Raw genomic sequence first — 18,828 nt, 5'->3', positions numbered from 1 at the left:
TTAAGTACAGTCATTTGGAGAGGAAAGCTCTGGCTCTTATGTTTGGAGTGACCAAGTTTTTTGGCAATAAGTTTGGGGCCTCGAGTTCGAGTTGGTCACTGACCACAAGCCTTTGCTTAGCCTGATAGCTACTGGCAAATCTGTACCAGAAACATGTTCTCTGCTTATGATATGCTGGGTGCGTACAAGCTCAAGTACAGACCTGGAGCTAGTATTGCAAATGATGTCTGAGCTGGCTGTTTTTACACATCCAGTGGAGCAGCCAGCAGAAGTGTTCATGCTTGAGGTTGCGTATCCGAAGGCCCTTGTGTCATGCATAGTGGCTGAAACTGCTTCCAAGGAGCGTGTTAGCTAAGGTTCAGGAGGCACTGTGGGCTGGAACGGAGTTGCGTGAACCTGCAATGAAACCTTTTGCTAATCACACCACGCAGTTGAGCGTGTAAGAAATATGCATCCTGCTGGGTTCATGAGTGGTTGTCCCTAGTACCCTGTAACAGCTACTGCATCTGCTTCATGAAGGCCACCCTGGTATCTGCAAAATGAAAGCAGTGACTCAGTCATGCCTGGGGGATAGTCATTCTAGTGACCACGCTATCAGCTGATGCCATGATTCTATGCTTATGAACCATGTTCAGTACCCATGGACTGCTTGGTGGACATGATCTTTTTGATAATGGACCAGTATTTGTGAGTGCCAGTTTCAGTTGTTTCTTGATGGAGTGGCATCAAGGATGTACTAACGCCATGGTATCATCTGGCATCAGATGGTGCTGCAGGCCATGCAGTACAAACTGTCTTCACAACTGAAGAAGACAGGGAGGGTGTGGGAACGACTATCTGCTAGCTCACATCCTTCTGACTTACAGGTCAACACCACACGAGACTACTGGATGCTCCCCAGCTGAGCTAATGATGGGATGCAAGCTGAAGACAGCCTTTACATTGCTGCATCCTGATATGATCTTGATGTTGACAAAACAGTTGAAGAATGCCCATCTGACTTCACTTGTGTAACCAGGGCATACAGTCTATGCACGAAACATTTGAGATGGTCTACTATGGATTCTAACGACTGTGAGCAGTACATCCATTGACCACATCGCTGGCATTCCATTGTCAGGCAGAAGATTTCGTAGGCAGCCTTATACTGTGCCCAGAATTTGCTGCCACTAAAGCGTATGTTTCCCAGATGCTGTACTATAGCTGCAAGCCAGTGATGGGAGTACATATGAGCACCAGCCCTCTGCTGCAGAGCCACACCTATGCCAGGGGACGTGCCATCACTGTATGAGGAAGACCCTCCCCTATCCTCTACTTGTGATCCACGAACACCGCTGCTAAGTTCAAGGGAAAAACTTCGCCCTGTGCAGTGTTCACCGTGAGGTCTGTCGGCAGTGTTTTTATTTTTGTGTGGGTGGAGAGGAGTGTCATAGTTGTCACGAAGGCCTCAACAGATGGCAACACTACCCTGATTCATATCTGCCGGCGCAGTTTGAGGAGCATATGAGCAGGAATAAGAATTGTTGCTGAAGTCTGCACAGCTTGTCACTTGTTCGTATTCTGCTTTTCCATGCGGGAACCAAATGCTTTAGAATGACAGCCTGTGGTGCGAGATGATAGAAGAAAGACGGCATACTTCGCTGCTGCGTGGATTATCACCGCTTGGATGACATAACTTACGGCACAGACAACGAATTTGTGCAGTCTTTGCTCTGTAGTGGTTTTTGAACCATATGCTAGACTAATGGTTAGTAATTGATTTAATAGAAATGCGCATTATCTATGGACACCTGAACCACTGTGGTGGTATATTCTGGCAGATCTTGCCACTTGGTGGCATATCAAGGGAAGAACTCACGGTTTAATGAGGAATTTATTTTAAATTGATCAGGTAGGTCTGGTTTTAACAGATAGTGGCATCATGCTGTGCCCTATCTTTGCCACTAACATTTCACTGAGCATCAAGTGAAATACTACATTTTATGGTTATGCCACAGCATCATAAGACAGGTACTTGTGTTCACATAACTCAAGCCTGCATACTTTTTTGTTTCAGTAAATTACACCTGTTTTTATTCTTTAATCTTGCTTGATTCACTTCAAAATGTATTAAATGCAAAAAATCATAACCAAACATGCCACCATCTTGTAGCAGTGCTACTAGCAACACCTTGTTGGTATCTGCGGTAGATGTCAGCGGGTTTATTTAGGTTATTAATTTTATTCTATAACTAGTTTGGCACTCTCAATTATAGGCCTAATTTCGATGTCTGGGCTCTGCCATCTTCATTTTAAGGTGGTGCCCCGTGAGCTAACGGAATGTTCGCACACATTCCATTCGACACCATCTTGGGCTGTGTGTCTGCTGTTGGTGCTGCGGTAGCAATAGTGTGCAACAGCTACTACACGCTGCCCATAGCTGTCCGGCATCGTGGTGTTATTTTGTGTTTTGTTTGAGCATGCCAGCAAACCACACCATCCATTTTGCATGGCAGAAGCTGTTGGCACGAGCAGTAGCGTCAAGGGCGACTGTGCCGCGCTTCTGCAGGCCAAAATTTCATTGGTGGCGAGTGTCACAGTTAACTATAAGGATGTCTGTTTTCATTGATATTTCAGTTGTAATGATAATTGTATTCACTCGGTTCATGTTTCCATCGCGAAGTGATAGATACTGCGCCTTTCCTTTATACCAATTAACTAGGTGCAAACGCACAGCAAATGAACCGTACGGGCAAACTACCAAACGCAGTATTTAATACGAGATGATTTCCATTTGTCGTCGCACTAATTTATCGTGAAGTGCGATTCTTTTCATGTCTTGTGCTTTTTGTCGACAATGCCTATTCAATATCTCACTGCCTTCAAATACATTAAAGGATTTGAGGCTCGTTATAATGTTCACCACAGTCAGCAGCTAATGGGGCTATCGCGAACCATGCTTGTTTATTAGTTACATGGATGTTGCTCTGGGGTCAGGCTTAGTGCCCCTGTCCCTAGTATGGGATTCCAGTGGCTTCCGCAATTGCTCGTTTGACCAGCGCCTTTTGGGCTTTCAGGTTGGAGCAGGCGGGTAGGGTTGCCTCCCAGTCCTCCCGGGTTGAGGTTTGGGTTGGGTGTAATGGCAGGGTTGGAGGGGCACGCCCTCACCATGTGAAGGAGGTCCGAGGACATCTCCCCACAGTGTGGGCACTCTCTGGAGAAGGCAGTGTCAGTGTTTAAGTGACGCTGGGCACATGATGGTGTTAAAAGCCCCTACATGGTGTTCGTAAGGAGGCGAAAAAACGCACGTTCCTCCTCCGCTCGTTAATCCTTTACATGGGTGGGGGCAAAGATTGTGTTTTGGTACATTTGAGTTGTTTGCCTGAAAGTATGCCGGTGTAAATTCTGAGTGGGGGACAAGGTGGACCGGTTAAGGTGGGTTCAGATGGGAGGACCGGACCGCCGATGGTCCGCGGCCCACGTGACACCGACGTCAGTGCTCTGAGCGATGGCGAGAGCGGTGCCGTCGGGCTTTGGATGGCGGAGTGGATCAAATATGCCAAGCGCCTTTTTCAGTCCGCGTGGTCCGAGCTTCTGACGCGGACCGCGATTGTTTTTGCTCTTGCTTCATCGTTGCTATGTCCATGCTTTTCGTCTCGTATTCAGTTCGAGCGGGGTATTGTGCATGCGCTGCGTCATTCGCTCTGTTCGCAGCAGTGCATTGTTTTTGTGCTTGTGGGTGCGCCAGAGTTGTAGCTTTACTGTTTCTAGTGCTTATACTGGGTGAAGTAGCGAAACAAGCGCTCGGTGATGAAGCAACAGTCACGATTTAACGCTCGTAGAGAGCTGCCAACTGAATGCAGCGAGACGACGGTTTCGCTCGGCGTCCATGCTCGGTAGAAAGGTTGTGGCTGTTAGAAGGAAGAGAAAATCCTCGGGCCTGCTACTGGCTCTTTAGCTGAGCCACCTCCGCTGCCTTGTGCGGACCGAAGAGAAAATAGGGAAGAAAAAGAAGAGGGAAAGATGCGCGCCGCAACAACAGCCGTCATCTGCCACCGAAGCGGTGGCGGGTGCAATGACGGACTGCAACATAAAATTTCGGTGGCTGGCTAGCCCCCGTCGCAAGCGGCATTGACCTACCGTCCTCTCGGTAGAAAGGTTTTCGGCAGCGCGTGAACAGCGCTGGGGAGGAGGGTACACGCGGATAATCCCTCTAGCTTTGTATGAATGCTCGATGGATGTGTGGCCGCGTGGCACCAGATCTGTGCTGGATGCACGCAGACCGTCCGCGCTCCTGAGTGCGCGGGCGGCGGTCTCTACCGCCTCGTTTCCATCTAGCCTCGAGTGGGCTGGAGCCCAGACTATGAAGCAGCGGGATGGACTTCCTACGTACGATCTGTTTTGCAGTAGTTGGTAGGCCAGGTCTGAGCAGCTTTGTAGTAGCCAGTAGGCCAGGTACGGGACCCAGCCTTGTTGAACGTTCCTACATGACTCTCGCGAGTCCGCTATGATCGTTTTGGAATCTTGCTGATAACGTGATGATGACCTCCTCTGCCTGTGTTACATTTCGAGCTTTCAATGTGAGCCCGTTCAAGGTTTTTCGACTTTTGGATCACTGTCGCCGTGTACCACCTGCCTTGGTGCGGGCCGGACGCATCAACGTAGTACACTTTGGGTTTCCCTCCTTAGTGGTGAGCTAAGGCCTCTGCCCTGGCCATGTGCCTACCCTCGTGGTCATCCCTGGACCTGTTAGTGGAAAGGGGTTTTACGTGCAGGGCATATCGCCACTCCTGAGAAATTCTATCTTTGGTTAGAGTCGTGTGTTATATGTGTAGACAGGTTAATAGGTGATGCCCCGACAGTGTCTGCGATAATTGCGTGTATTGGCTTGTGAGGTGGGCTTGTCAGTTCCTCGAACGAGTTCATCATACCCTGACCTTAGAGACTAAGGTTCGGCGTGGTTATAAGGAGGTCGAGGCATTTCGCTATTTTGCTCGTGATCACCTCAAGAGTATTCTCGTGGAGCCAGTGGCTAGTCGTAGAGCATCTTTGCTTCTCAGTCCCCCTTTCTTGTTCGAGGCTGCGGACCTTCCGGCCCACCTGGTCTCCCACCTTTTAGCTTCTCGAACGTGGTTGTCGCCAGTTTACACTGAATTAAAACACCCAAAACTATTTTCTTCTCGGGTATCGGTTCTGATCGAAGTCACAATTCTGTGTGGACATTTTGCAGGGACGAATATGCACGATTTCGATTTTTTTCGGTGGGCAGCGAAGGCCGCATGTTTTCGCCTAATCGTTGACAGCAGTGAGTACCTCTTGCAAGCTGGCCTCAATTTTTCCCAGAGCCCTGCGTGGCCGATATGGAGATGTCTGCGTAAGTGCGTGGTGCACACCCGAGACTTCCTCCAAATGGACGGGAGATTCCATTGCCATGTTGAAAAGCAGCAGGGATAGTAGCACTCCCTGTGGCGTTCCTCTCGTGCCTAATAGAAGACCGTTTTCTTCGTTCTGAATTCTCACGTCGGTCTGTCTGCTGCGAGGAAGCGTTTTATGTACCCGAACGCGTTCTTTCCACACCTCGTCTCCAAAAGGTGTCAGGATGACCTTGTGTGTCACATTATCAAAGGCTGTCTTCAGATCTAGGTCAGCACTATCTTATCCCCGTTCGGGTGTTCTATGGGGTTTAGTATCTGCTAAGCAGGAGCTGGACGTCCTGGATCGATTTATTTGTCCTGAAGCCGTACATGATTCGGCGAAGACTTGCTTGTTTTCTAGATACTCGGAGTGTCTGACCATTGTTTCCATCAATTTGCCCATGCACGCCTTGAGAGAAATGGGCCTTAAGTTTTCCGTATCTATGGCTTGCCCGCCTTGGGAATGAGTTATCAGTGCCTTCTTCCATTCAGTGGGAAGAGGAACTTCGCCCGTTCAGATCGAATTAGTGTTTCAGGAGAGATTGTTACGCGTGTTCTGGTAGATTTTCTAGTTTTACTGTGATCTGGTCCCAGACGCTGTCCCACGTTTCATTCCCGCTAAGGCCGCCTTGAGCTTGTATAGCTCAGCATTTTCGTCTCCACTGTACCTGTAAGCTGCTCCCCTTGGGTCTTGCATCGTGCTCAGGTACTGGTCCCGAAGCTTCAGTGCTAGCTGGGCCGCATTTCCTTGAAATGTGTGTATTGCTCTCTGCAGGTGTTTCTGCTTGCCAGTGCATGCCTGGTTTGTATTTATGAACGCTCGAAAAAGACACCATTTGTTTTCGCGAGACATCTGCCTAGCTGCCGCGTTGCATCTATCTACCCAGTTAGAATCCGCGAGTTGCGCCGCATTTTGTCGCCTTTTTAGTTAATGCCGCGATCCGGGTTTTTAGCTTGCAGTTATGCTTCTGCCTGCGCCATCGTTTGATCATGCTGCGCCTCATGCTAGAGAAGAATTAAGATGAGCTGCTTACGATCCCACGCGCTCTGCTGGGGGGGGGGATTCCAGTAATTGAGGTTCGATTCCCGGCGGAGGCTTTTTCATGAGACCGGCCCAGTGGTGCGATGTCATGGCGCTAAGAGCGGTGCAACCAGGGCGAGGGTCATTGCAACTGCCACCACCGGTGGCGGACGAGGGCTGTTGCGAGGCGCGTCTTTCTTCCTCTTTTAAGGCAAAAGCATTTAATGCTCATACTGTTGTCGACAAAAGCAGTCCGCGCGAGCGGTGCATCTGATTGGTCGACTGAGAAGTGAACTCACCAGCCGCCAAATTCGAAGCGACCAACCAGAATAGTTAAGCAGACGCCCATAGGAACCCATGAATTTGGAGGTCATTGCAACTAGCACTACCCATCACTTAGTATACTCGGGGACAACTTTCTGTGGCAATGGAGTCAAAGCTACGAGGACAGGTCCTTCCTAACAGTGTTACTACGCAATGTAGTTCCGAGTACCTGGCCTCGGATGAGGTTTCTTCAACGCACATGACGTACGCTGTCAAAAACAGATGTGCGCAGAAATGGGCGGAGAAAAGCCGCAGATGCATCCAACCCGGCCCCGCGTATGCTGCTTGCGTTTTGCGAGATTGTCGACAGGCCGCACAGCCGTCGATATGAACGCTGCATATTAAACTCCTGCTGTACTGGCTAGTACTGTAGTTTAAGCCTGATACAATAATAAGGTAAATATTTCCTTAATGGTATAACATTCTACAGCATCCACTGCGAAATTCCTGGAGGTGCTATATTCTTGTGTGGAGTGAGCTGGTGCGTTTCGGCTCCGTAGCTTCCACCACATTGCCACAGAAAGTTGTCCCCGAGTATAGTTATAGTTCGGGGTGTTTAACACTAACCAGACATTAACTAGTACTCAGAAAGTGCAAGTCATGGGTAACTATCACTAACCAATAGGAATGGTTAGACGTTTCGAGACATCGATAGCCGTCACATGGTGACGTCATGGCTGGATGTGATGTCAGTCAGTTTTTCACTGACCGACAATCATACATCCAGATTCAGGACATCGAACATGGCCTATACGAACTAGGCACGTGAGGTACCCCGCAGGGAGCGGTCCTCTCGGCATTCCAGTACAATACAGCTATGATGAGACTTCCTGCTCCCTGCTCAGCTGGCAAGGGTCGATGGTATCTAACACGTCATCACCATTTAGGCTAAACACGTTTGGTAGAAGAAATGAAGGCCAAGCGACGGACATTGTAGACAACTACGCCCGTCGTTGCGGCCTTCTGCTCCTGGTCCAAATCAGAATTTGTGCACATAGGCCTTTCATCAAAGTGCACCACCAAAATCGACCTTACCCTTAACAGTTGTGGCTGTAGGAAGAAGAAAAGCGCACGGGCCTGCTACTGGCTCTAGCTGAGCCACCTCTGCTGCCTTGTGCGGACAGAAGTAAAGAAAAAGTGCACTGCAACAGCCTTAGTCCACCACCTAAGGGGTGGCGGGTGCAGTGACGGCCTACGACAGATAAAAATTCAGTGGCAGGCTAGCCCCGCCGCAAGCGGCATTGACCTACCAATCCCAGCCCCGCAGGGCCAGGAACAGCCACTCTTCCACTTCCTGCCCCTTAACAGTAGACCCATACCTGAAATGATGGAGATGAAACGAAGTGACGTCCGTGTGCTGTGCAATGTCAGTGCATGTTAAAAATCCCCAGGTGGTCGAAATTACTCTGGAGCCCTCTACTACAGCACCCCTTTCTCTTTCCACTTTCACTCCCTTTATGGTGAGGTTCAGGGGTCCACAGAACAAGTGTGGCAGATACTGCGCCTTTCCAGTGAACCAATTATTATTATTAAGCAGGTTGACATATCTCGCGCACGGGACTTCATTTCGTGAGCCTAGAAAGGCTCAAAGGTTCCTCACGTGCCCGGTGTGGCTGTCAGGATGATTGACAGATAAGTGTGACAGGTTTTGCCGACATACGGACAAGGATGAGCCATTGAAAGCTTTTGCCTTAAAATCGACTTGCTTGCGCAGATGGCGCCGCAGTGCAGTATGGTATCATCATCATGAGGGACACTGGTTGCCAAGTTCGCAAGAAAGGCCTGACAAAAGCAACAGTGCCGTCTAAGATCAAATTCTTGCTGCCAGGCCGCACTGCAGGGAGAGCGTCATTGTGCAGCAACTGCCGCCGCCCAGTCGCTGTTTCATATCAATTGCATTATTGGGTGTTTGCATCGGATACAACCTACATCCGCCGACCTTGGCCATGCCACGTGCCCAGCGCATCTGCCACTGCTGCCAATCAGCGGCGGTCCATGTCACCTGCCGCCTTCCAAAACTTTCTTGCCAACTAGGCATGTCACATGGTCTAGTGAGGTTATAAAAAATAGCTGGGGCTTAGCTTTATATAAGCCTGGTAGATTGCAAAAGCAATAGCATGGCTACGTATAGTTCCTTGCCATTCTGAGCGAACTGCTGAGTGAACATGTTGCCAGTCTGCTGTTCAAAGCATCCATTACATTTCATTCAGAGATGTCGCTGGTTGAGGACGATTTAAGAGAAGCGTGACGCGCTTGTCTAGTTGCATCTTGAGCGCGCCGTCGAGCGGGATGCTGTTCCCGTTCTTTTGTCTAGCCCGCTGTTGTTTCCTGGCTTCATCGAGATGGCGTGACTTTTCTTTCTGTTTATCAGGGTACATAGTGAGTGCCTCAGCTGTTGTGGCTGTAGAAAGAAGGAAAAGAAAATGCACGGGCGTGCTACTAGCTCTAGCTGAGCCACCTCTGCTGCCTCGTGCGGACAGAAGAGAAAATAAAGGAGAGGGAGAGAAACGCACGCCGCAACAGCCATCATCCACTGCTGAAGAATTGGCGGGTGCAATAACGGTCTACTGCAGATAAAATTCGGTGGCTGGCTAGCCCCCGCCGCAAGCGGCGTCGACCTACTGTCCCAGCCCCGTAGGGCCAGAAACTGCCATCCTTCAGCACCTCCCCTGCCTGCCTCAGCTGACGGGGGGAGGTGTTGAAAGGTGGCAGTTCCTGGCCCTACTGAGCAAGCGCGAGCATTTATATACCCATTGTTTTCCTCTCAACTGCGAGAGGAGAGGTGACAGCAGCGCTTCCACTCGGTAGCAGTGCGCTGTGCCTACTGACCACCGTCACCCGACGACTCGACTTGGTAGCCCATCTCCGCAGCTGGTATATCATCTCATCCGTGGCGCGCCGTGCCTACCGATCGCTGCTACTCGACGACTCGACTTGGTAGCCCATCTCGCGCAGCTGGTATAACGTCATCTTATCCGTGACGCCCCGTGCCTGCCGACCGCCTTCACCCGACGACTCGACTTGGTAGCCCATCTCTGCAGCTGGTATATCAGCTCATCCATGGCGTGCCGTGCCTACCGATCGCTGCTTCTCGACTAGGTAGCCCATCACGCAGCTGGTATGACGTCATCTCATCCGTGACGCGCCGTGCCTGCCGACCGCTGCCACCTGATGGCTCGAGTGGTAGCCCATCTCACAGCTGGTATTGCGTCAGTGATGTCATCTCATCCTTGGCGCGCCGTGCCTACCGACCGCCGCCACCCGACGACTCGACTTGGTAGCCCATCTCCGCAGCTGGTATATCATCTCATCCGTGGCGCGCCGTGCCTACCGATCGCTGCTACTCGACGACTCGACTTGGTAGCCCATCTCGCGCAGCTGGTATAACGTCATCTCATCCGTGACGCCCCGTGCCTGCCGACTGCCGTCACCCGACGACTCGACTTGGTAGCCCATCTCCACAGCTGGTATGATATCAGCTCATCTGTGGCGCGCCGTGCCTACCGATCGCTGCTTCTCGACTTGGTAGCCCATCTCGCGCAGCTGGTATGACGTCATCTCATCCGTGACGCGCCGTGCCTGCTGACCGCCGCCACCCGACGACTTGACTTGGTAGCCCATCTCGCAGCTGGTATGACGTCATCTCATCCATGGCACCCCGCCGGGGTGGCGCAGTGGTTACGGCGCTCGACCACTGTTCCCAAGGATGCGGGATCGAATGCCGGCCTCGGCGGCCGCTTTTCGATGCAAGCGAAAAGCAAGGCACCCATGTGCTGTGCGATGTCAGTCACGTTAAAGAACTCCAGGTGGTCCAAATTTCAGAAGTCCTCCACTACGGCATCTCATAGCCTGAGTCGCTTTGGGTCGTTAAACTGCACAAACCAAACCATAATCTGTGGCGCGCCGTGCCTACCGACTGCCGCCACCCGATGACTCGACTTGGTAGCCCATCTCTCGCAGCTGGTATGATGTGACATCGCATCCGTGGCGCGCAGTGTCTACCGACCGCCGCCACCCGACGACTCGACTGGTAGCCCATCTCGCAGCTGTATGACGTCACAGTGACATTCACCCGCGGCAGCCGTGCCTACCGAGCACCGCCACCCGACGACTCGACTTGGTAGCTCATCTATCGCAGCTGGTATGACGTCACAGCCATGCAAGGTCAATAAAAGTAAAACGTGGCTACGTGAAAGGCTGAAAATGGGTGTAGTATTGCCTTTGCAATAAAACACATTGCCCAGTCACCGCTCGGCCATGTGTTGCCATGTCAGTTGCTCCCTGTCGGAAAACCACCAGTTCGGCATCGAGATTCCCCGATTGGATGAGAGGTTGATGTCACATGGTGTCTTGGAGTCACGGATTCTGCGTCGCACTTCTCCCGACCTGCAGTCAGATTTGTGCGTGTATTGTATGCGATTGCGGACATGTCTGTGCAAATATGTGGATAAGAATGCTAACTATAGCTAATGATGCTACTAAGTTTTGGTTGACTGCCTTAACTGGATTAACTGCAGTGTCCTGAGGATCAGCCAACACCATTGGTTGAAGGGCCTCATTTATTGTTGGCATGGAAAGCCTGTATGTCATTGCAATTTCATGAACTGCTTCTTCAAACTAAAGGTACAGTGAACTCATGAAACATCTACTGATACCTGGGCTGACAAAAATCAGCATATATACATATAGAGGCATATTTGTACTTCTCGAACTGGGGTGCCTCAGGCATTTAACTGCTAGCTCTATCTAGTGTTAGAGGTCATACAGGAAGACTGGGTGAATCGAGTTATCAGTGCCAATAAGTGTCCTTGCCTAACACGAATCCAAAGTTGTTTACTGTTGTGGATGGTGTGACAGCTTCTTTGCTACTTCTGTTAATTGACAAGTGCTTTCAAGGACCAGTCGCTAGAGGAACCAAGTTATAATTATACCCAGGATTATAAACTGATTATCCTCATGTGAACTGAAAAGGTGGTATTTCACTTTGATCCTTTACACTGAACACGATCTGAAATCATGTGGGCCTATGTACTGAATTTTCTTTGTTGCCATTCTTCCAGGCAGGACCTGCTGTTGGTGCACACAATGGGAGACCCATATGTTCAAGCGACATGGGGCCATTACTACCATATTGGAGGTGGAGCATTCATTCATTCGCACCAGTATCCACCACCTCCATCATTTCTTCCTGTGGGCCTGCAGCCAACCTTTTATAACTATTTACCACAAGGAAGCTATGGCTATTATCAACCAGGCTGGAATGTGGCTCGTCCAGGCCCCACAGAGGCTGCAAAGAATTCACAAGCAGCTGCCACTGCTAAGGAAGGCTGCTCTGAGCAAGAATTTCATGCTCTTGAAAATCATGATCCAACACCTATGGATATTTCACCGCAGGCTAGTCCTGCAAAGCAGCCAAGTAAGCCTATGTCAGGCAGTGGAACTGCCGGATCTTTTCAGCCAAAAAAGCCAAGATCGCCACAGTCAACCTGCAATTGCGCAGAAAATGACCTGCATCATTCTAGTTCTGAAAGGGCAACTTTACATGCAGTGCAGACAACGAGTACAGTGAAGATTCAGTGCTCTGGTCCATCACAAACTGCATCAGTGTTGTCTGTAGAGAAGTGCAAAGGTTGCATGAGAAGTATGATGGTACAGGCAAAAGTTACAAGCAGTTGTGTCAAAGTGGAACTTTGTACTTGTGTACAAACAGCTCAAGAAAGTGGTAACATAGAACACCAGTCTCCGAAGGCAAGTATGCAAGCAACAGCAATGTCACGGTGTTGCAGTGAGGTCGCTCATTGCACAAAAAATGCTAAAGCAAATCATGGTACCATCAGTGCAGTATCTGCAGACTCTCGTGCAGCAGGATTTGTTTCCAGTCCATCTCGACATTCAGTGCCTCGTAGTGTGGTGTTTGTTCCAAAATCTTCTCAACGAATGGAGCCTCGTTTTTCTGGATCTGCAGCAAGTTGGTCACAGCATGTAGAGCCCATCAAAAACCCATCTTTTGACCAAGATATGCCTAAAGGTGACAGTGTGACAAATGTCGCAAGTGGAAAACCTCGGAGGCGAGTGATAGTTCGTCACTTAAATGGAGTTGCAAGGCTGTTTGCAGTCTCTCCTAGGTCTCCTTTTCAGCCGGAGCCTGTATACACTTTAATAGGGAAAGGTACAGTTGACCCACATCACAGTTCAATCAGCCGTTCCATGAAAGAAGTAAGAGGAGATCAAGTTGCTACCAGAGAATTCGACACTGAAGAGCCTATTCCTAAAAAGTCTTCAACACAGAAGTCTGAAAGTTTGAGTAGCACAAAAGACCTAAAGCAACCAGCCAGCCGTATTAGTCATAGTAAAGAAACTGTCAAGTCACCCAGTGAACCTGCTGTGGAATGTCTCCTTGATGAATTGAAGCACCTTCGCGGGAGATCGGGACGTAGGAGGCGACAAAAATTAAGGCAGAAGCTGCAGAAGAGAGGTGACTCTTTGCCTGCATCAACATCTGAAGTCTGCACTGGTGGATCATTGACAGGAGCAATTCGTATGCAAGAAAAGCCAAACTCCATTTATTTGGCTGATAGGCATGAAGATTTACTGTGCTCAGTGCTACCTGTAAGTGCTGGGCAGGCTTCTAAAGAATCTAGTGTTTCAGGATGTGTCCAGGCTGACAAGGCTGTGCCAAGATCAACGCTTTCCTCTCCTGTGTCTCTCAAAAGCCTTTGTGTGAACGATGCAGATAGCACTCAACCTTCACACAGAAGGCAGCCTTGCACCAGTGATGTCTTGTGCTCAGAAAAACTTGTCACTAGTGGTGCTGTAAATGTATTGGGATTATATGAAGCAGGACAAGCAATTAATATAGACACATCCTTCATTGACATAAATGTGGACACCAACCTGGGTGGCTGTGAGGAACATGGGGATGGGCCATTTGAACTGCTGTCACAACTTGAAAAGCTTGATGAAGGCTGGATGTGGTCCTTTGACTCTAAATCATGACTTTCTCCCGGAAGTTTCCATCAGTGAATGTTTCAGGAATTACCTTTTGTTCTCTAGGTGAGTAAACCTATAGGGACAGTATGGCTTGCACACGAGAATGGGTGCTGAAGCCAGTGTGCTTGCTGTTAATCATGACTTTCTCCCGGAAGTTTCCATCAGTGAATGTTTCAGGAATTACCTTTTGTTATTCTCTAGGTGAGTAAACCTATGGGGATAGTATGGCTTGCACACGAGAATGGGTGCTGAAGCCAGTGTGCTTGCTGTGACCAAACATCATCTATGAACACTTGTCAGAGTATAGGCCATGAAAGCCTAACTTGCATCTTCCTTAAAGCTTAACACCATATAAAAAATTGCTAGCTTATCTTTAGCAAAGTCAAACTGCTAATTCTGTCCCATATTCACGTTTGCAGACTAGTATTGATGCCCTTGTTTTTTCTTGAGAACAAAGGTACAGTGCTGATGCAAGCAGCAATCTGCTATGAAAGAATGCTGGTGAGTATGCTAGAAATATGCTATGAAATTTGACATTTGAGCCAGCAGGTTTAAAAATATTGCCCATGCTTAAGGATGCACTTACAGGATCTCCACTAAGGCTAAGAAAAGCTGATGATACTGATAAGCAATCGCACATTATTTGTCAACAATTTTCAGTCTACCATATGTAGCACCAGGGATACCAGTGAACAGCTCTCATTTTCAATGCAGAATTATGCGGTTAGTGAGAAAAATGCTGCTCTCCAACCATGAATGCATTGCTAGCCAATCCAGTTCACTTGGTGTGCATTTAGTATGAAAGTGCTACTAAGCTATCCGGATCGATTTGGCTGGTGTCTGAGCTACTTTTGACCTTGACTTCAACGTTCAACATCAAGGAATTTTATAATTGCGACTTTCAGGCACCAGTCTTGCCCGGCGTGCACCCGACCTTAACCGAGGTTGAACGATCGTATGGTAGCCCTTTCTGAATGGCGTCACGCGTGCCTTTTGACATTCAGAGGCAGATTACAAAATAATGGTTTCGCAAGGCGCAGGAAAGGCAATTCAAAATTTTAGCTGGCTAACCCTGGAGGGAAGCGAAAGCTCTATTTACATGGTTATGCTCCCTGCGAAGCTTGGATTAAACACATTGGGCATTTCTCCAAATGTAAATGCAGTTCATCGATCTCTTCAGCACGCCGTATTTTCAGGGCTTCATTCCAACGTGCCTTTGCTTTCAGATGCTACTGTAGCAAGGTGCCCGTTCATTGCGCAGTGTTGTAACCTAGGCAGGGACCCAGGGTCTCTTTTACACGTGTCATCCTTCTAGCGCCCTCTATTTCCACATCAGACTGATGTCGCCTCGCATGACCTTGGCAATGGTCACGGGCCGCTTGGTTGCGTACGTGACTGCCCTAGTCATATGGCGACCACCAAATCACATGACCTTTACACTGGCCTATGTGACTGCCATTCACATGGCGACCACTAGGCTTAACAGGTCTGACCGCTAAATCTCAAGGTAAAACTGCATACTCGACAGCACGTAACGTGATAGCAGTCACTGGCTTGGTGGCGTACATGACAATGCCAGTCATGGTGACCATCAGTAACGACTTTGACAGTGGTCACGAGCTACTTGGTGGTTTATAGGCGTTATCGAAAACGCGATACCTTTCTGTTTCTGAAGCCTGTCTAGCAGATAAAGCTGAAAGGGTGCGATGTTCCCGCCAGCCTGGGCATCCTGCATGTTGAGTTGCTGGTGCAGGTAACTCCATGACTGGTACTGTGTGGTGCAGCCAATAACATAACAGTAGGATCTACCACAGTGAGGTGCCGGGAAGCATCTGGAATGTAGGTGGCTGGCAGACCCTTACATGGGCCCAAATTGTCACATCCTAGCTAGAAAATGCTATGATTTCGATCGACTTGCTCTGTAAAGGAGAGCTTGCAGTGGAAGTCATGCCAATAATTCGATTGCGCGCAGGTGGTTGGCTGACAGCTTTTAGAAGTTCCGAATGTTTCGTAGAATAAGCCTCGCTGGCATGGCTTGCTCACGATGTGAGCCAGGCGCATGATACGAGGCCCATTGAAACTAGCGGGAGTCGGTAGTTGTGCGAAATTCGGTACAACAATCGCCTGCCCAACCACAGCAGCAGCTTGGGTTTATGGCTGCCTGGTCTTTCCATTCATGAAATCCAAATTGACCTTATAGCACAATTTGTTGCGCTATAAATAAAAACAAGCTGCCTCTCTTCCCTAGCAATGGGCAGCGATGTGAGCCTGTTGATGTCATCGTGTACACAAGTGGACTAAAGAGCGGCTCCCGATCGGTGCTGTGCGGGCTACTGATGAGCCCCGGAGAGCCAGTAGGATATGCGATGCTGAACCCCAATCCCATTTGGGACTGATGCAAATAGATCGTGCGGCTGCAAGCATTCGGCCTGCATCCATTCGAAATGCTGTAATGCGAAAGCCCTGAGGTTACAATGAATGAAATGTGCGTGGCCCACCCAGTTTCATTGTCGGCCCTGCTCGGCGATTAGGACGCTGGACTGCTGTACCCAAGGACGCGGGATCAAATATCGGTTACAGCGGCCAATTTCGATGAAGGGTTTAAAAAGCAAGGTGTCCTGTACTGAGCGCTGACAGATGCCAAAGAACGCCACGCGGTCGATAATTTGGAGCCCTCCATTATGGCGTCTCATAGTCCATTTGGTACATACAATAGTTTATAGGGGAACCCAGGAAAATAGCGTGCTCCGGCGCAACCTACGAGCCGACCGGCGAGTTTTAGAATAGGGGTTGGTCCGAGGCAGCGGAGCCGGGCTTGAGTTCGTCGGTTGCAGCGCCCCGATGGTAAGCTATCAAAAAGCATTTAAATTTGCAAAAGCAAACCACCATTCTATTAATCAAAAAGTGCTATTGTACTATCTTAAAACTATCGGTGGTATAAACTTTTCCGAAAAAGCTAGATCGGACAATCCAGGCTGAGCAAGGAAACCATCCTTCCGCACTTTCCGAGACCTGTCTAGAACCACGGGCATAATTAGGTGCGCGACGTCATATTGTTTCGGCTCCGTGACGCAATCGCAGCATCCCGTGACGCAACTTTTCAAGATGGCGACCAATAGGAGCGGGCGTTTTAGAGAACCTTAATGCTGCTCCTGGTCTCCAGGGCAACGATAGGCGAGCTCGCTAAGCCTAACAGCTCGGTAAATATGGAAGCAATCAGAACATTTGGTGTGTTTTCTCTCTAAAATTTGTTGGTGTGTGCATTATAGACAGCAAAAGCATCGTATGCTGTGAACGCACGACACCCTGCAGCGGTAACGAAGAATCGAGGCGAGTGGCCGCCGCTTGGCCGGGCGCCGTCATGTTGCCATAACGCAAGGCAGCTTGGGGCAAATGCTATTTTCGAAGAATAGGGTCCGTCCCAAACGTTAATCAAAGACCCCAAGCATTCTGCGCATGCGCATTTCGACGCCCCAAGCTCCGGGGGCCCGAGCTTGGCCACCTATTCTAAATATAATATTGGCAAAGCATCGCATTAGTTGTGCCACCGAACACCCTATCCGCCAACACCCCTGCTGAGTGTCTGTAAAGGAATGTGAGACTATCGGGGTGGTGGTTGATGAAATGATCTGAGATGACGTAATGCAGCCGTTGACAAGCCCATAAGCCTTGCTAGTTTTTCTGGTCGCTAAAAGGACGGAACACTGATTCTGCGCCTACATGAGGCTCAACAAATATGGCAGTGGCTTAGCTCAGCTATTCCAGGATATGCGTAGCGAAATTAGATTGGAAGGCATTTATTTCATCAAAATGCAGATGCAGGCGGTACGGTCTAGGTGTCCTCCAGCTCATGGATAGCGGCCACCTTAGTGGCCACTCGGTGACCAAGGCTTGAATGCCCGGGTCTAAGCTGACCAGAACGGCACCCCATTGCTCAAGAGAAGGAATTTGTACTAGATCCTCCGGTAGGGGTTCTTTACATTGCCGTAGTATGTGATCATAGGTGGCTATTTCGCTACAGAACCTGCAAGCGGGGTTGACATCTGGGTACATTTTTGCTAATAGGATCTCGTGTGGAGTCTCCACCAAGTAGTCTCCTGTGCCTTATCCAATGTATTGTCAGGTGGTGGAAATTTGTGCCGTTCCAATTCAATAATGACTTGTGATATCGTTCGTATCCATGGATTAATCTAAAGAGGGGCTGGCATCTTTTTAAGTATCGAGGGCTACGTTTCCCTGGCTGAGCTTGTGGTCAGTATGTTTAGCAGTCAGATCCTCTTTTTTGTTCCTGTTGACTGAACTCTTCCTTTGGCGCCATTTCGCTATGCTCCGTCTGTTACGCTCGGCAGTCTGGTATCACTGGCAAGCTGTTCCTCTCTGTTCGGGTATAGTGAACAAGAGTTCAGGCATCTGTTGCGATTGTAGGAAGACAGATAAGAAAATGTACAGGGCTGCTGCCTCGTGCGGACAGAAGAGAAAATAGAGGAAAGAAGAGGGAGAGTAAGACGCATCGCAACAGCCGTCCACCATCGAAGCGGTGGCGAGTGCAATGACGGCCTACAATAAATAAAAATTAGGTGGCAGGCTAGCCTCCGCCGCAAGCGGCGGTGACCTACCATGTCCCAGCCCTGAAGGGCCAGGAGCTACGGTGCTGCTTTTTTCACCTTCTGCTCTAATTCTCTTTGCTGCTGCTATGCGCCACTTTAATGCTGTGCCAGCAGCTGCGTTTCGATGGAAGCGGAACTGATACTTTCGTGTGCTGTGCGATGCCAGTGCACAGCAAAGATCCCCAGCTGGTCGAAATTACTCTGAAGCCCTCCATTATGGCTCCTCTTTCCACTTCTCTCACCTTCCTCCATTGGATTACAGCGCGGGTCGGCGGCTGCGTTTCGATGGAGGCGAAACGAAGAGGCGTCGTGTGTTGTGCGATGTCAGCGCACGTTAAAGATCCCCAGGTGGTCGAAATTACTCCGTAGCCCTCCACTACGGCTCCTCTTTCTCTCTTTCCACTTTCACTCCATCTTCCTCCCTTCCCTTACGGCGCGGTCGCGGTGTCCACAGAAAAACAAGAGACAGTTACGGCGCCTTTTATTTCCTATA

At 49.5% G+C, this 18,828-nt stretch overlaps 1 protein-coding gene across 5 annotated transcripts in view; it reads left to right on the top strand.

Moving 5' to 3' along the window:
* Window positions 1-13,864, top strand: part of LOC146207846 (uncharacterized) — a 62,597-nt gene extending 48,733 nt beyond the window's left edge. For all 5 annotated transcript variants that reach the window (XM_084590945.1, XM_084590935.1, XM_084590926.1 and 2 more), the window contains one exon: window positions 11,799-13,864. In XM_084590945.1, coding sequence (XP_084447071.1) covers window positions 11,824-13,734 — 1,911 coding nt within the window. In that variant the 5' untranslated portion in view covers window positions 11,799-11,823 and the 3' untranslated portion in view covers window positions 13,735-13,864. The remainder of the gene's footprint in view (window positions 1-11,798) is intronic.
* Window positions 13,865-18,828: the final 4,964 nt, after the last annotated feature.

Source organism: Amblyomma maculatum, chromosome 1 (assembly GCF_055883805.1).
Source record: "Amblyomma maculatum isolate TAMU_Amacu chromosome 1, ASM5588380v1, whole genome shotgun sequence".
Classification (NCBI taxonomy): Eukaryota; Metazoa; Arthropoda; class Arachnida; order Ixodida; family Ixodidae; genus Amblyomma; species Amblyomma maculatum.
The sequence above is the reverse complement of the archived record's forward strand: the minus strand, read 5'-3'. Positions and strand labels throughout refer to the sequence as shown.